This window comes from Columba livia, chromosome 2 (genome assembly GCF_036013475.1).
Source record: "Columba livia isolate bColLiv1 breed racing homer chromosome 2, bColLiv1.pat.W.v2, whole genome shotgun sequence".
Classification (NCBI taxonomy): Eukaryota; Metazoa; Chordata; class Aves; order Columbiformes; family Columbidae; genus Columba; species Columba livia.
The window spans coordinates 88,685,068-88,702,051 of NC_088603.1; the positions used below are offsets into that span (position 1 = coordinate 88,685,068).

Below are 16,984 nucleotides of genomic sequence, written 5' to 3' on the forward strand. Positions count from 1 at the left end.
GCGTGGTTCTGGTTGAAAAAATTATTTAAAAAATTTTACTGCAAGTTTCTGGGTTTAATGTCTTCAATTAGTGTATAAACAATGTTAAAATTATGCTTACAGGGTGCTTTGTGATCTTTTTTTTCTTTGCTTTTCCTTTCGATTTCAAGTCAATTGATGGAAAAGGATAATCCTTTAATCATTCTAAATTTGTCCGTTTCCAGCTTGAACTGGTTGTGCCAGATTAAGTGTAGCTTCTCTTGGAAGACCTCATGTTTGGCCCACATCTCTCTTAATGGAGTACATAAAAACTGGAGATTTGGCTCTGTAAAACAGACCTAGGAAAGTGAGTGTCAAGCTGAGTGTATTTTGCAGTCTCTCTTTCCAAGTTTCTTATAGTGTCAAAACTTGTGGGATTGTAGCTCTGTTTCCATTGCAAATGTGCTGGATCCCTCTTGCAAATGTTTTCATCCCTTGTTCAGGATCTCAGTGGTGCTTTATGAGGAACTGGTGCCACACTTCCAAAACTAAAAAAAGGCATGAGTTAAATTCACAGCTTGGTTTTGTTTATTTTTCTCAGGCTAACTGGCCAATTTCTGTTAATGGCAAGGTCAGCCATGTCCAAGTAGCGCTGGAGATGACACAGTTACAGCTGTGCTACACTCGCCTGTATGGCTTTAGGAGCTGTGGGTATATTTTGTATTTCTCTCCTTTGTAAGACCTTGAGTTTAGCTACAAGCTATTTCACAGCAAGTTGTGGAGAATCTGTTATTTTATTTATGCAGAGGGGACTTGTCAGAATTTTCTGAATCAACAAATGATTGCACGCTAGCTGCTTTGGTGATGCAGCATGTTAAAAACCTATTGGTGCTCAAGCTTTTAACCATAAAAGATTATCTGACTTAAGATGGTAGTGTCACGCTTGATCTTTGTGAATAGAGAAGGACTTGATATTTGTGAATAGAGAAGGACTTGAGGAAGATGTGATGGTAGGTGGCCATCTTTGCCACAGTGATCATGACTGCTTGAGTTGAAAATTTTCAGTGTAATGAGAAAAAAGGACAGCAGAGTTGCTATCCTGGACTTCAGGAGCGCAAAGTTTAAGCTGTTCAGGGAGCTATTTAGAAGAGTACCCAGGGAATCCGCTTTTGAGAACTTTGGAGTCCATAAGTACTAGTCATTTTTTTAAGAACCACCTTTCGGAAGCACAGGAGCAGAGAATTCCACTGTGTTGTAAGTCAGGCTTGGCTGAACAGGGAACTCCTCATGGAGCTAAAGAGGAAAAATAAATTGTATGATCTCTGGAATCAAGGTCAGGCTTTTTAGGAAGATTACAGAGCTGTGGTCTGTATATGCAGGGAGAAGACATGAAAGGCCAAAGTGCAGTTGGAGTTGAAACTGGCCAGTGTTGTATCAGACAAGAAGAAAGGCTTTTGTTAAGGTATGTTAATAGCAAGAGGATGTCTAAAGAAAACATTGCATCAACACTTGTTGAAGATGGTTACCTGACTAATAGGCATGGGGAAAAAGTAAAAGCATTCAATACTTTTTTTCCTCAGTCTTTAATAAAACTGATAGACCTCAGACTGCCTGGACCCCTGAATTGGAGGACCATGAGTGTGGGAACAGGAACTTTCCATTTGTGGACACTGAAATTGTAGGGGATCAGCTGTATCAGCTGAATGTTCACAAGTCTACGGGGCCTAATGTGATTCGTCTCAGAGTACTGAAGGAGCTGGTAGATGTTATGGCAAGACCCCTCTTGATCATCTACGAAAAGTCTTGGGAGTCTGGGAAAGTTCCTGCTGACTGGAAGCTACCCAATGTTATTCCGATCTACAAAAAGGGTGTGAGAGAAGACCCAGGAAACTACAGACCTGCTAGTCTAACCTTGGTTCCTGAAAAATCATGGAGAAGATCATACTGGGGACTATTGAAAGGCATTTAAAGAATACTGCAATCATCAGGTACAGTCAGCATGGGTTCACAAAGGGGAAGTCCTGTTTAACTAATTGATATCCTACTATGATAAAGTCACCTGCCAAGTGGATGAAGGGAAGGTGGTAGATGTAGTTTTTCTGTATTTTAGTAAGGCTTTTGATATTGTCCCTCACAGCATGTCCCCCACAGCTGTGGGATGGGCAGGTTCATGGTCCATTGGGTGAAGAACTGGCTGAAGAGCAGAGCCCAAAGGGTGGCAACCAGTCACCAGTGCTGTTCCTCAGGGCTCAATTCTAGGGCCAGTTCTGTTCAATATATTTGTCAGCTATCTCAATGCAGGAGTTGAATGCACCACTAACAGATTTGTGGATGATACCAAACTGGGTGGTGCTGTTGACTTTGTTGAGGGACAAGGGGCCTTGCAGAGGGATTTAGATAGACTGGAGGATTGGGAAATGATTAATTGGTTGAAATTTAACAAGCCACAATGCCAAATTCTGCACCTAGGATGGAGTACTGCTGGGCACAAGTATGGACTGTGAGAGGAGTGGCTGGAGAGCAGAAGGGGATCTGGGGGTGCTGGTTGGCAGCAGCTCAGTATGAATCAGCTGCGTGTGCCCTGGCAGCCAGAAAGGCAAACTGCATCCTGGGGGCATCAAACAGGGCATCACCAGCTGGTCTGCCACACTCAGAGTTGGTGCAGCTTCACCCTGAGTGATGTGAGTTCTGTGCCCCACCATGTAGGAAGGATGTGAAGATCCTTGAATGTGTTCAGAGGGCAACAAAGTTGGTGGAAGGGCCTGAAGGCATGTCCTGTGAGGAGCAGCTGAGGACTTGGTGCTTGTCTGGTTTGGAGAAAAGGAGGCTGAGGGGCAACCTCATTATTCTCTGCAGCTTCTGAGGAGGAGGAAGTGGAAACATTCCCATGTGTCCTATCACTGGATACCAGTGAGCTCAGCACCTATCTCTCTCCAAGTTGTGCTAGGGAAGGTTTACACTAGAAACTGGGAAGTATTTCTTTACTGAGAGGGTGGTCAAACACTGGAACAGTCTTCCTAGAGGTGGTCGATGCCTCAAGTCTGTTAGTGTTTAAGCAGCATTTGGACACTGCCCTTAACAACATGCTTTAACTTGGTCAGCACTGAATTGGTCAGGCAGTTGGACTAGCCGGTTGCTGTAGGTCCCTTCCAAATGATGTAGTTTAGTCTATTAGCAGAAGTAATCTGTGCTCACTCCTCATCACCTTTTTTTGCCATGCCAAAGTGCTAGTAAAAGCATTACACTTAAAAACAGTCTGCACAAACATACATTTACAGACACAGATATAGATACCAAGATCCATACGACCGAACCTGACTCTGCAATCCTCAGGGTGCCAACATATCACAGAATCACAAAATATTAGGGATTGGAGTGGACCTCGAAAGATCATCTAGTCCAGTCCCCCTGCCGGAGCAGAAACACCTAGATGAGGTTACACAGGAATATGTTCAGGTGGGTTTTGAATGTCTCCAGAGAAGGAAACTCCACACCCCACCCTGGGCAGCCAGTTCCAGTGCTCTGGCACCCTCACCATGAAGAAGTTTCTTCTCAAATTTAAATGGAACCTCCAGTGTTCCAGTTTGTACCCATTGCTCCTTGTCCTATCATTGGTTGTCACAGAGAAGAGCCTGGCTCCATCCTCATGACACTCACCCTTTATATATTTGTAAACATTAATGAGGTCACCCCTCAGTCTCCTCCAAGCTAAAGAGCCCCAGCTCCCTCAGCCTTTCCTCATAAGGGAGATGCTCCACTCCCTTAATCATCTTTGTGGCTCTGTGCTGGACTCTCTCAGTTCCCTGCCCTTCTTGAACTGAGGGGCCCATATTTTTACATGTATATTATACTGAAAACTCGTAGTCTCGAGGTAGATCTCCCGAGGAGCAGCAGTAGATCCGCGCTTGCAGCACATGAGCTCTCTCTTCCCCCCGGCACCGCGGCGCATCCCGCATCGGTGCCCGCAGCCCCCGCCCTGTCCGTCACAACCAAACGGAACAGCCGGTGTCCGTGCAACCGCCGCGGGCGCTGCTGCCTTCGCTGCCGTGCCGCCGGTGCGCAGGGAGTTAACCGCGCCCGGTGCTGCGGCCCCCGCCCGGGACGGGGCGGTGCCCGCCCGCTGCAGCCGGGAGGCGGCTCGGCCGGCGCGCCGTGTAGCCCGGTCGGGTCGGGTGCAGTGAGAGGCTCTTCTCGGTTTCCAGCGGCGGTCCCCGCTGCCCCAGGTGAGAGGCGAGCCCCGCCGGCAGAAGCGGGGGGACCCCTGCAGCCCGCGGTCCTGTCTCGGAGGGTGGCGGGGTGGCCGCAGTGCCTCCCGGCAGCGGCATCTCCGCCCGCCGGGCGCTGAAACCGCTGCGGGGGGAAGCGACGGAAACGGGTTGGGTGACGGGGAGCGCTCGTCGTGGGCTGCGGGAAGGGCCGCGGCGGTGTCGCCGGCGGGTCTGTCGGTGGGAGCAGTCCGCGGGCTGCGCTGTGTGCGGGTTCCGGGAGGTCGCCGGGAAGTCGTGAGCGAGCTCTGTTCGTGTGCACAGCCTCAAGGAGGAAACCACAGTATAAAAATCAATTTTGCAATTATTTAGATTTTTCTGATGATGGATCAACACCGAACTAGAGCTTTTTCTGATACTATTAACTGATGTCTTCCTTTAAAAAAAAAAGGGGTGGGGGAGGAGAAAAATACGAGAGAAAGTAATTATAATGGATTCTACAGGGTTTAAAACATCGGTCTGAGGATTAGCAAATGTTAAAGGGATCCATTCCCTTTCCTGAGCCGAGTCTTGCTGGGGAGCACGTTGTTCTCGAACATCAGTTTTAACTTTGGCTGAGGAAGACAGATAAAACTTTTGACATGACTCTAAAAATTTTGATTTGTTTAGACACCGTGAGAAATTTGCAGCTTCATATTAATTGGCTGCCTGTCAGCTACTACCTGATTGCTGGAAGGGTCTGCCATGGGAAAACTGCTTTCCGCTTGCTCCTTTTTTCTGTTTCTGCCAAAGCATCTCCAGTTGGGTGCTATTGGGGAGGGTATTCTGGACCTTTGGATTGTCAGAACTTTGTTCTCATTTTTTTTGAAGCACATCATTACTTAGGGGATCACAGAACCAAGAGCACTGTTAAAAATTACATGGTTGCTTCATACTATGAACAGCAGCTGAATGAATATATTTAGTTTATTTGGAGCCGTTTGTCATCTAGGTACATAAAAATCACTTTGCTGTTTCTTCTTCTTCCAGTTCCTTGTTTTTAGGACTCCCAGTACTATAGTTTTCTTGGAACAAGTTATGTGTTTTACCTGTAATGTATATGGTATAATAGTGATACCCTGTAGTAGCTGACTCTTATAATGCCACCATAAGGATGCATAACTGATTCCAAATGCAACTTTTATACTTCACCTCATTGAGCGTATATTCTAGTTTACATTTAGTATATGTAATACGTGTGAAGTTTAGGTTTATTTAATAAAGGTTGATATTTTAAATGAAGAAAACTAATAGTCCTTATAAATGTCAATACATTTCCATTATCCAGTGGCGTTTAATAGGCAGAATCCAGCTTTATTTCATTTGGTTCTTCAGCTCTTTCAAAATTAATGTATGATGTAATTCTATTGCAAGATTGATTTCTTTCTATTTCCTTATAGTATAATCGTGGGTTTTTTTAGGGATTAGAATCCTGTCTGTAATGTATGTGCTGTCAGGCTCTTTGTGAGGGAGGGTAGAGCAAAACTTTGTGATTCAGTACTTCCTGTAAGGGCGTCCCCAGAAAAGTACCAACTTTGGCACGTAGCCTTAGTCATTTCTAAAAATAATGACAAATCATTCTATAATTATAATTCTGTCATTTTATCAGCACCAAAGCCTCAGTGATAGGTTTGTCTAGGTAAATGTAAAGAAGGATGCAGAAAGGAGGAGGTTTTTGGTGTAGGATAGTGTAACAGGTTAGGATACAGATATTCAATATGGGTGATAAACTAGAGTGCTGTGACTTTTTGGAGTCATGTTTTGGCTTAGTCTTCCTCACTGTTAGGTTGAGGCAGATAGAAATGCTCTTAAGGTCAGTAGGAGAAGTTTAATGGAAAGGATATTATGAGGAAGATGCTTCCTGGGCTCAGGTTTCAGGCCTGTGAGAGAGATGAGCTTTGGAGAGCGTTGGGAGCCAGAGGTGACAGGGGGCTAAAGCTGGTTCAGCAGTCCCGGTGGCTGTAGGAGCTATAGAAAAAGGAGGATTAGTTAGTTAGCTATGAGACTTAAACCTCTCTGCCCCATGAGCCACGTGTTGCATATTCCACAGAACCAAAGTAGTGGTGAGGGGGGAGTTACGTTAGTAAGGGATTAGTTTATGCTTCAGTGGATTGAAAGTGGTGGTTTTGGCCAGAAAAAAAATGGAGATGCTCACTTTGCTACAGTTATAAAAACTGCAGTGTGGCTGGATTATTTTGGGGGTTTAATATTAATGATTGTATCATCTGTATAGAAGGTTTTTCGCACTGTTAATGATGCTGGCTTTATAGATGGGACTATTCTGGTGCACTGATATCTGTTTTTTTTAATATAATTCTAGGTATAAGCATACATGGCTTCTGGTGTCTCAAATGAGAAGAAAACTGATGATGAACAGTCTTCAAAGTAAGATTCAGAAATTAATTAACTTGTCCAAGTTTACATTTACTTTCCTCCCCAAACTCATTACACACTCATTTAGTTTTAGATGAAGTTTATGATAGAAATATTGATTATAACATCAAGTATCTAGTAGAAGCTTTTTTGACAAATGAAGTCTTTATCTGCTTTAACCACACCTACACAGAAGGCTTTGCTGGCTAGCCATTTTCATTTATCATGACAGTGGATTTTTCCAAGCACAGCTGATGTTTTTAGTATTGTTATTATTTTTGTTAATCCACTGAACTGTTGAAATGTTGACTTTGGTTGCTGGATATGGCCACACCTACCTGCCTCAAGAGTTTGAACAAATATTTCAATCTGTTTCTCTAATCCTTCCTTTAAGCTTAAGCTTATTTTAGTAAAACCATACAGGCATGTTTAGTCGTCAGATATTTGTGTTTTGTTTAAATCCCCAGAAGTTGAAAGTTCTTTACAACAGTGTGACAGGAATAAATTGTCTGCTCCTTAGAGGCCAAAGTTTTTTATCAGGCAAACTTTGCCTCTACTGTAAATCCATGGCAGTTGTCCCATGTACATATAGCAATATGCTTTTATTGCCCATTTTACCACAGATTCCGAGCCTGCAATGAGATCTGGATGGCCAGACAACCAGTACAAGTTAGTGACAGCCCCTGGCTGCGGTGATGGGGTAGATTGAATAGTGTTGCTGGAAGGGTATGAGATGAAAAAGGCGAAATACAGGCACTGCTGAGGAAGGGAGATGTGTTTAAGCCAGGCATGAGGACAGGGTATTGCCACATACCACATGAATTTCCCTGTACTTGTGATAGAGACCTCGCCTTTTTTCATTTTATTTCCGGGAGGGAAGCTTTAATTGCTGGTAAAGAAGGAAGTATTATTTGCTTCATTGACAACAAATTGTGAAGTGATTTCAGATCACATCCTATTCACGTGTAAAAGCCATTTCAATCAACATCAGCACAAGCAGCTATTTGATCTGCGTTAGTGAGTGATCCATTAAATATGGGCAGAGTCTCACAAAATGGAGCCGCAATAATTTAGAAGAGGCAGCCTGGGAATTCTGCTCACGTGAGCTGGCAAACTCCTGGTCTGTTTGCACCTTTTTGAAGAGCCATAAACCTGTTCTTTATTTCTCCCAAAGTCAAACAGGTCTCTTGGAGGGAAGGAGAAAGGCAACCAAAGCTTTGGTTCCACCTCAGGTGGGACTTGTGTGAAGGGAGGCAGATGGGACACATGAGAGGTGGGAAGGAATTGTTGCCAAAAGCACGAATGAACCACCTGGTTTGTTGGTCTGTTTTCCCAGTTCCTGAAGGTGGTAGTCTGTGGTGAGCAGGGATAAGTAGGGTGGACTGGGATGATACCTCTTTTATTTGGTTGTGCAGTTACTGCTGGATAGTTAGTGACCTTGGAGGGAGAATTTCGAGAACAGGAACAGTTGATATACTCAGAATATTTGGATTGTAACTATTTTCTTTGCTTTCTGAGGAGCAGTGTGGTGACCTCAGTATGGGCATCTAGGCCACTTCAGGCTGCTTAAGATGACCAGCACATACTGTACAGGATTGGCAGATAAGACATTGGACCTGCAGAAGAGCACTGCCCTTTGGTAAAGGCATTAGAAGGCAGACAAGATAACCCAAACCACCTAGAGCAGCACTAAATGCCTACGCTTAGGCTTCAGGGTTGTTCCTGCAAATTCTTAGCAATTTTTTGCATAAACTCCAAAGAAACTCTTTTGTCTCCTCTGACAAAACAGTTGGAATTTCCCAAGCTATAATGTGACTGCAGAGAGCCTTCATTAAGCTATTAAGTCGTCTTCTTGTATCTGGAAAATATTTACTGCTTGTATTTCATCTCAGAAACTACTTTGAAGTATTGGCTGGTATTTTGCCGAAGCTTGTGATTATTGACTAGTCTTCCCTACCTGTTTCAACCGAACTTAAAACGTCTGTCTTCTGTGCTTGGTGTTTTATGAGTCATCCAGCTTGCTTAATTAGGCCATTATCAAATTTTCCATCAAGGCAATCCCACATGCTAAGTAGTTCAGTTTTCCCTTCTTGCCTTGTAGTTCCTTGGTTATCCAGATTTTTTTTTTTTAAAGTTGTATCATTTCCTTACAGGAAACAACTTAAGAGGAAGTGAATTCTTTTTACCTCTTCCTCTTTTTTTTTTTTTTTCCCCACTTTTTTTCCTCTTCCATAGTTTTCTCTTTGCTTTGGAATTAAATTTGCTTATTTTCTCTCTTGTTCCAGACCCTCTGTACTGTTGTTACTAGTCTTATGCCATAGATTTTTTTCCTCCTGGCTGGATAACGCAGCATAACAGTGAACCAAATTGACAGAAATCCCCTTTGGGCCTGTCTATAAAGCCCAAATCTTCACACCCCTCTCAGATGGCTAGGAGGGTCGGTCAAAACATAAGAGGTCAAGTTTGCTTTTCGGCTTTACTGTAGGTTACTTACATAGTAAGGTGGTCTGTTGAATATTCCCTGGTCCTGCTCCCAATGCTTTCCTCACCATAGAGACTCATCCTGGTTCACAGCTTTAATATTATTTAAGATAAAGGCTGCACTGTTGCAAACACATCCTCGCATCTAGGCTTTTCTTAAGCAATTTCATCCTGTGCAATGAACGGGATGATAAATATCTTATGTGATTTGTTATGCGCCATAAGGTGGTCATGAAATTTAGGATTTCCTTAACATAATGCATGAGGAACCAAAATAAGGTAGTGAGAGCATACTTAGGTGTGACATTTCCCAACTTCTACTGCTTGACTTTGCAAAATTAGCATCTGTTCAATGTAGGGGTTTGTATATATTCTATATGTTTCAAAATGCTGCTGTCTTGACAGAGAGAATTTTATCTGTCTCTGCAACCCTCACCTGGAGAAAATGAAAGAAGACATCCTGTACCATTTTGCTCTCGGGACTGGCACCCATGATTTTCCAGCATTGTTTGGGGATGTAAAGGTAAGAAGCTTCATTCAGCAAGCTCAGGCTTTTTTTTGCAGAAGGTGAAAATGCAGCTGCCTTCAAAATTAGACTAGATGTGTCAGCATACCACCAGTTGAGGAATGACTAGAAAGGGGCTACGTTTTTATGGGTTCTTATCACTTTCAATATCAAGCACAATTGGGAACAATGGTTTCTGTCTCTTTTCATCCAGTATAAAGGCAAATGCTGCAGTCTCTATTTGGGTAGAGTTCCCTGTTGAGGGGCCTTCAAGTCGATATCTGTCTTTTACTAGTTTAAACAGGAGGAAGGCATTTGAGTGCTATATAGAAAGTGGTGGGGTTTTTTTCTTTTTTTCCCCATAATTTTTCTTCATGGCCTTTTAGAATGATTATGAGAAGAACCACATCTGGGAATAGCTTTGTGTTAACTGAAGGTGTTTGCATCCTTGTGTTGATCTTCTCATGTTCTCTTGAGATACTGAATCATGCAGCTGATTTTGTTTTGTTGAATGCTGTCCACCCTAGTTTGTATGTGTTGGAGGAAGCCCATCACGGATGAAATCTTTTATCGCCTACATAGCTGAAGAACTGGGGCTGGGCAGCCCTGGCTCCGACTACCCCAACATCTGTGCAGGAACCGACCGCTACGCAATGTACAAAGTGGGACCTGTCTTGTCAGTCAGTGTAAGTAACTTAACCACACATGGGACACCATTCAGTGATTCTGTTTGAAGTAGAAAATAGGAATGCAGATTTCTTTTAAATTCTTCATAGATAGAGTCAGGTTTTTGAGTTTGCACCAGCTGTGCTCAAAATAGTGCAGCTGGCTAATTAAGAACTCCTTTTTAGGCTTTTCTTGTAAAAGGGCAAATCTCAGAGACCTTCATTCCTTTCTTGCCCCCTTTTTCCTCAGGCGACACTGAGGTGTTGCAGGGATGGCATTATAAATTATTGAGCAGACTTTATGTTGCCTTGTCCTTGTCCTGTATCCTGAACAATATGGAAAAAGGGTATCTGGATGCATGTGTGCTATGGGAAAAAATGACTGTATCGCGTCCATAGCTAAGTATCTGCAGTGGCATTGTCAGATGTGTTAACATAGCTTAAGAGCAGCTTTCCATGGGACTTGTGCCCTAATTCATGTATGCGCTTTAAAGCTTCATAGCCTTAATTTGTAGATACAATTACATGCTTCAGCTGCATAACTGTATTATCATGCTGCACCTTTTGAGTTGTAATTATTGCATTATCATGCAAGTTGAGGTGGACTTCTATTTGCTGAATTTTGTGACTAAACCATAGTGTCTATGTGTTTTAAAAATTTAGCTTAACTATTCACTAGCACTTCAAGTTGGTAAAAAAATTGTGTTTTTTCTTGTGTTTAAGAAAACTTTATTGATGAAGTGCATTTTTCGACTATTAGGAAAAGACACTGCTTATGCTTTTGAGAATGTAAATATTTTATAATTAGTGATTTTTAGAAATATTATACTTCATGCATAGTCCATGAAAGTCAGTGGGAATCTTCCTGTTTACTTGGAGTAACCTTTCAGTCAGCCCATAGGGTTAGGGTTTCTGTGCGAGTGAGTTAAGTGACATTTGGAAAAAAATATCAGGAAGGAGAGATTGTCCAGCTCCTTCTTCCCTATATACTTTGCATTGTTTCTGTGAACGTTGAATATTAATTTCTGCTTTCATTTCAGCATGGTATGGGCATTCCTTCTATTTCAATCATGCTGCACGAGCTGATCAAACTGTTGCATCATGCCAAATGTTCCAACATAACCATTATCCGCATTGGCACCTCTGGTGGAATAGGTATTTCCCCTTGTATTTCCCCTTGTTTTTGTGTGTTGTTTTTATTTGTTTGTTTGTTTGTTTTTTCCCCAACAAAAACATCTTTGTAGGAGAGTAAAGCATCTCTCTACCAGTAAGTGACTGATCATCAGAACAGTTTTCTGCAGGATATGAATCATTTTTCTTCTGTAATTCTGAAAGAGAAGGCAATATCTGCCTCCCTGGATAGAGAAAATTCACTTCAGAGATCTGACAAAGTCAGGAGAAGGGTATTCCTGTCCTTTACAAAAAGTATGAGATAAGAATATATAGTGAAAAAGTAAAAATTTTGTTCTTTGAAAAATTATTTGTAATAATAAGCAGCTAGGCAAGCACACACACAAAAACATCTCTTGGTGAGTTCAGGGGTGAAGCTGCCACCTTTAAAAGAAGTAGGATTGAGTCAAGATTTACATTTCATGTGTATGGAAACAAAGCATTAACTGCATTATGAAGCTTTGTGTTTCTCTTTACTGCAGGTCTGGAGCCAGGCTCAGTGGTTATAACTCGTCAGTCTGTAGATGCCACCTTCAAACCTCAGTTTGAACAGGTTATTCTGGGAAAGACTGTAATTCGCAGTACAGACCTAGATGAACAGCTAGCTAAGGAACTGATGCAGTGCAGTAAAGAAATAAATCAATTCAATACAGTTGTTGGAAACACCATGTGCACCCTGGATTTCTATGAAGGTAAGTCTGGCAACAGACTAACAGAAGTGTATTGGTAAGCAGCAACATATAAATATTGAATAATATTTTAACATTAAGGTTCTGGTTCACTGAAAAGAACCAGTTCCCTACTTTGTGTTGTCTTGTCAGCTGTAATTAACCTATTTTTCATATATGTAAAATCAAGCATTGTGCCTAGCAGTTTGCTGTATTGAACTTTTAAATTTGTGGAAGTTTATTTCCTCCCTGCTCTAATAGATCCTCTGAAATATATGTAGTCTACTATACACTTTTCACGTACTCATCAGTTAGGCATGTTTGTCACAGAGTTTCTGTGATTTACTGAGGCATTCTAGACCAGGATGTCAAACTCATTTTCAGTGGGGCCACATCAGCCTCACGGTTGCCGTCAAAGGGCCGAATGTAATTTTAGGACTGTATAAATATCCTATATTTACATATAGCAACCGCGAGGCTGATGTGGCCCCTGGTGAAAATGAGTTTGACACCCTGTCCTAGAAGATTAGAGGAATGAGAATGATTTGTGTCTTTCTCCCTCACCCCGCTTCCTTCTGGTTAAGTACCTAAAATAAATATTTTCTAAAAGAAGTGATTGAAACTTTATTTCCCTGCACATTTTGAACAAAACATTGATCGGACAACTGAAGTCAATATTTTGCTGAGTTGTGTCAATGCTGCCACATCGGAGAGGCAAACCTCCAAGACTTACCTTGGATAAACGTATAAACATTCAGGTGCTTTTCTGATCTGCCGAGTCTATTCACAAGCATCTTTCAAATCTTGCGAGAACAGAATTAGGTGACACCTAATACTACTTTCTCTAGCTGCTACTGGATAGGTGACAAAGGGTGCTATGTGTTAGGGGAACATGGTTTTCGTAACAGCATTCCCACTTGGTCAGAAACAGACACTGTCAGTTTGTGCATCTCCTCAGACACCAATCACAGGTGCAAGCTACACTAAAAAAAGACACGTCAGGGATGTTTTCAATTCATACAGCAACACATGAGAACAGACTCAAGGGTAGTAATTTAGGAGTACGTCTCCAGAAAACAAAAATATACCGATTAAAACTTCTTGTAATTTAACTTTAATGTATATAATGTGCTGCTGTTTTTTCTGTAGGTGTTAGTCTTGGATAATTTGAATAAACTGATTTCCTTAAAAAATGGTAATAGTATTAGTTAGTTAGCTTAAGAGACTCTTCATCTCTTACCTTTGAGAGTCTCTAAGTAATAAAATGATGATCCTTTGAGGTAGCATCAGAAAGGCATTTTCAGGCTTTGTAGTTTTCATAGACAATGATTAAACATTGAAGAAATGCGGCACTTCCATAGAGCTTCAAGTTTGTTGCTGATTTTGGTGCATTCCCCATATACTAGAAACTACTGTTTACATTTTCACATTTATGATTTTGAGAATTTAAGATGGAGAAGACCAATTAAAGTACTGTGATTCACATTTTAGAGAATACAAGTAATATGTAGAAGCTCTAGCAATAGCTAAGAATAATTTTGTCCTGTTTTCTTGCACATGAAAAAAAAGAGTAGTAGTAGAAAAAGCTAGCCACTGTATAGGGGAAACTGCAATAATCAGATGTTTTAGGAACTGAATTTGTTTTATGACTTCATCACTGAACTTTTTTTATAAAATGAATTTGTAGGACAGGGCAGGTTGGATGGTGCCATCTGCTTATATAATGAAGAAGAGAAACTGCAATATTTGAAGGAAGCTTATGATGCTGGTGTCAGAAACATAGAGATGGAGTCTTCTGTATTTGCTGCAATGTGTAATCTCAGTGGTGTCAAAGGTAAACTAACTTAAAGTCACTTTATTCAAACTGTAGGAGGTTTTCTGCATTGCAGGAGGTTTGCAGTAAAAACTGAGAATGAGGTGGTAACGTACCTTCAGCATATGAAAGCCCCAGTTCTGCTTATAGTTATGTTGCTGTGATTATTTCATTTGTGTCATATGTATTTAAAACTTATGCAAACTTCCCTGCATACTTCTCATGCAGTTTAGTTCTATCATTTGCTATTCCAGCCCGTGGAAAGCACGTAAATCATTAAAGTATCTAATTATCCTATAGCATTAACTTGTTTTCTTCAGTTAGTTTTTGAAGTTTACGTGAAGCAACTGGTTAATTTAATCAGCCAGGTGATTCTCACATACATAAAACTACAATCACTTTCTATACTTTCATATCAAATTTAAAATAGAAGAACTTTTTGTAGACTTATGACACTTAAAGATTTTTAGTAGCATCATTAATAAACCATTCCTAGTCATAAGACGTGTTTCACATTTTTTTACACAAGCTAACCAATTTTTAGTAAAAATTAGGGAAAAAAAAGTGGTTATCGATAATGTAATGCAATGCCTTTCTACTTACCATGTTAACTATAGTCTCTTGCTTTCTTTGGCAAGGAATTTGCCACTTTAAAACACTGATGTTTCTTGAACTTCCTTAAACTCAAGGAGGATTAAATGAAGAAAAATAAGCAAAATGGCCAACAGTTATGTCACACATCTTCAGTTCTTACTGACTTGCGAGTGCTTAAAATCCCAGCCAATGCAATTACTGGGCCATTAGGGAGCCCGGTCTTTTTTGCTGTCTCTACTTTGTAGGTCCATAATGTGCATTATGGCTTGTGCTCTGCAAATTGTCACCAGCAGAAACCCCGGACACAGAAGAGCCGTGGTAGAGCTCAGCTTGAGTGGAAGGAAGGATTTTATCTTTGGGGCTTCGGTTAGCAAAAGGCAGCAGATGAGCCCGAGATGTGATCGGTGGGATCCTCACGTACTTGCAGTGCTCCCCATCTGTGAATGCCCAAGTGTCTCCTCTTCTGGTTCCTGAGGGACGGCACCCAGAGCACAGGGATTTTGGTTGGGGATGAGGTACACAGCGGGGGGCTGTGACGGCATCTGCTACAGCAGTGTCTCTGATCAGTTCCTACTAGTCACACCCTGGATATAATTCCTGTCCACAAATACATAAGAATTGTGCAATAACAATAAGGATCTGCCTGAGAGTTCTTGCTTTATTGATGTAGTGATCAGTTTTCTTAAATTATTTGTAACTTTTTAAATATCATCCACAGCGTGCTAGTCCCCTAGCATCTTATGGTACTGTGCACTGTTATTTTGCATTTGTTTTCTCTCATATTTCTAATCTCCTAGCTGTTCATTCAAATGTTTCTACTTTTGGACTGTAGAAGTGCCAGAATGTCATTCCTAACTGATGCTGTCTTTTAATTTCTAGCTGCCGTAGTGTGTGTCACTCTTCTGAATCGGCTTGAAGGGGATCAGATTAGTAGCTCACATGATGTACTTGTGGAATATCAGCAGAGACCGCAGAAATTAGTGGGTTATTTCATTAAGAAACGTCTTGCGAAAGTATGAAATAGCCATCTCGGTTTTACAGAAGCAGAAGGCTGTTGCACAGCTGAACTCCTGGTCGTGACTTGTGTGCATTAAAGGTCCTTTGCCTCAGAATACCTCACAGCATTCCCTGTGTTTGTGGAAGTTAATCATTTATGCCACTGTGCTTTGGGAACTCAATGTGCTAAGTGGACTTCAGTTAAGTTTTGCTTACTTATGCGTTACTGGCTATAAAACTCACTTTTCTGTGAATTGGAAAGCGGATCTGTTGTGAAGGATGAGCCTGCAGTAATATATGAAAAAAGCTTTATTTATCCTTGCTGTAAAAGAAAAACTGGGAAGAAAATAAAACTTTATTGCCAAGTACTTGTTAACCACTGAATTAAAATTAACTTAATAATGCTAATGCCTTTCTCGTTGTTTTAAAAAAATTATTAAAAGTATAATTGTTCCACTTGTAAAGAAAAGTTAAAGTGAATGCAGTTTATTTTTGCAGACTTTGACAAATAAACAATACTATTTTCATATATTAAAATTGCAAAATGTGGAACTGAATTTTCTAACTATTAAGGGACTAACTACTAACTTGACACTGAGTTGTTGAATATCTTGTACTTCCTAGATACTGATCCAACAGGGTCATTCATATCCCATTTTAACTATATGATTGAATCAATACCCAGGAAACATTTATGTGTTAAGTAATTTTGCATTGAAGAACTCTTTCGCTGAATAAAGGTTGCTGGTTACCAAAGAGGAGCCAAAGGCATTCAGGAGATGTACAGGAAATTCACAGGACTGCATTATGATAGTTCTTTTTTATTTTTTCTTTCTTCTCCTTTGCTTCTTTTAAAATTGTTTTTCATCTCCATGTCTTCAGGACATAATACTCACTTTTGCAATGGTTCTCAGTTCTTCTGAAGAACCAGAGAAAACGTATTGCTCGTACACACCATTGAAACCATTTCTGCCTTTTTTTCCACTACTGTTGGCCTAGTTTTTGTTTCTTTTTAAAATCATACTCATTGCTGCTTTTCTGCTGTGATCAGAACGTAAATATGTGCTCAGCTAAAGAAAAATGTGTTTATCTCTTTTTGTACCACAGTGGATGGTCCAGTCCTAGCAGGAGACACAGGTCAGAATGGTCTGAATAAAATCTCGGAACAGTCACTGATCCAGCTAAATGAGATTTTCTTTTTGAAGACTGTAGTCTGCAACACTCTGTTAACAGGCATTAGAGCTAGACCTAACCGGAACGATGTAGCGGTAAGGCACATTGACCGAGAAGTGCCAGAAACTGGAAGCAGTGTGATGGAAACACTGAAAAAGGAAGGGATGACTCTTATGAATAGGAAACTGCCAGTGAGGGTTAATCACCTTAAACTTGATGAATTTTCAACTGAAGAACAGATAAAAAGATAAGAATACTGCATTTTTTAACTTAAGTTCTCTAATTTTAAAAACACATTTTCTCGTACATACTTGGGATACAATAAATGTAAATTTTCAGATAAA

General features: G+C 41.0%; 1 protein-coding gene across 1 annotated transcript; it reads left to right on the top strand.

The window, feature by feature from the left end:
• Positions 1-3,942: 3,942 nt before the first annotated feature.
• On the top strand, positions 3,943-16,984 carry UPP1 (uridine phosphorylase 1). The gene is made up of 8 exons (XM_065052724.1): positions 3,943-4,181; positions 6,523-6,587; positions 9,462-9,579; positions 10,089-10,247; positions 11,267-11,381; positions 11,879-12,088; positions 13,752-13,898; positions 15,351-16,984. The coding sequence occupies exons 2-8, from the start codon at positions 6,535-6,537 to the stop codon at positions 15,488-15,490; spliced, it is 942 nt and encodes a 313-aa protein (XP_064908796.1). The 5' UTR covers positions 3,943-4,181; positions 6,523-6,534; the 3' UTR covers positions 15,491-16,984.

Excerpts from the sequence above, each read along its gene's own strand:
- UPP1 (XM_065052724.1), top strand. The coding sequence starts at position 6,535 with ATGGCTTCTGGTGTCTCAAATGAGAAGAAAACTGATGATGAACAGTCT. Across the intron at positions 9,580-10,088 it reads CATTGTTTGGGGATGTAAAG|TTTGTATGTGTTGGAGGAAG; the intron begins GTAAGAAGCTTC and ends TGTCCACCCTAG. Across the intron at positions 13,899-15,350 it reads TAATCTCAGTGGTGTCAAAG|CTGCCGTAGTGTGTGTCACT; the intron begins GTAAACTAACTT and ends TTTAATTTCTAG.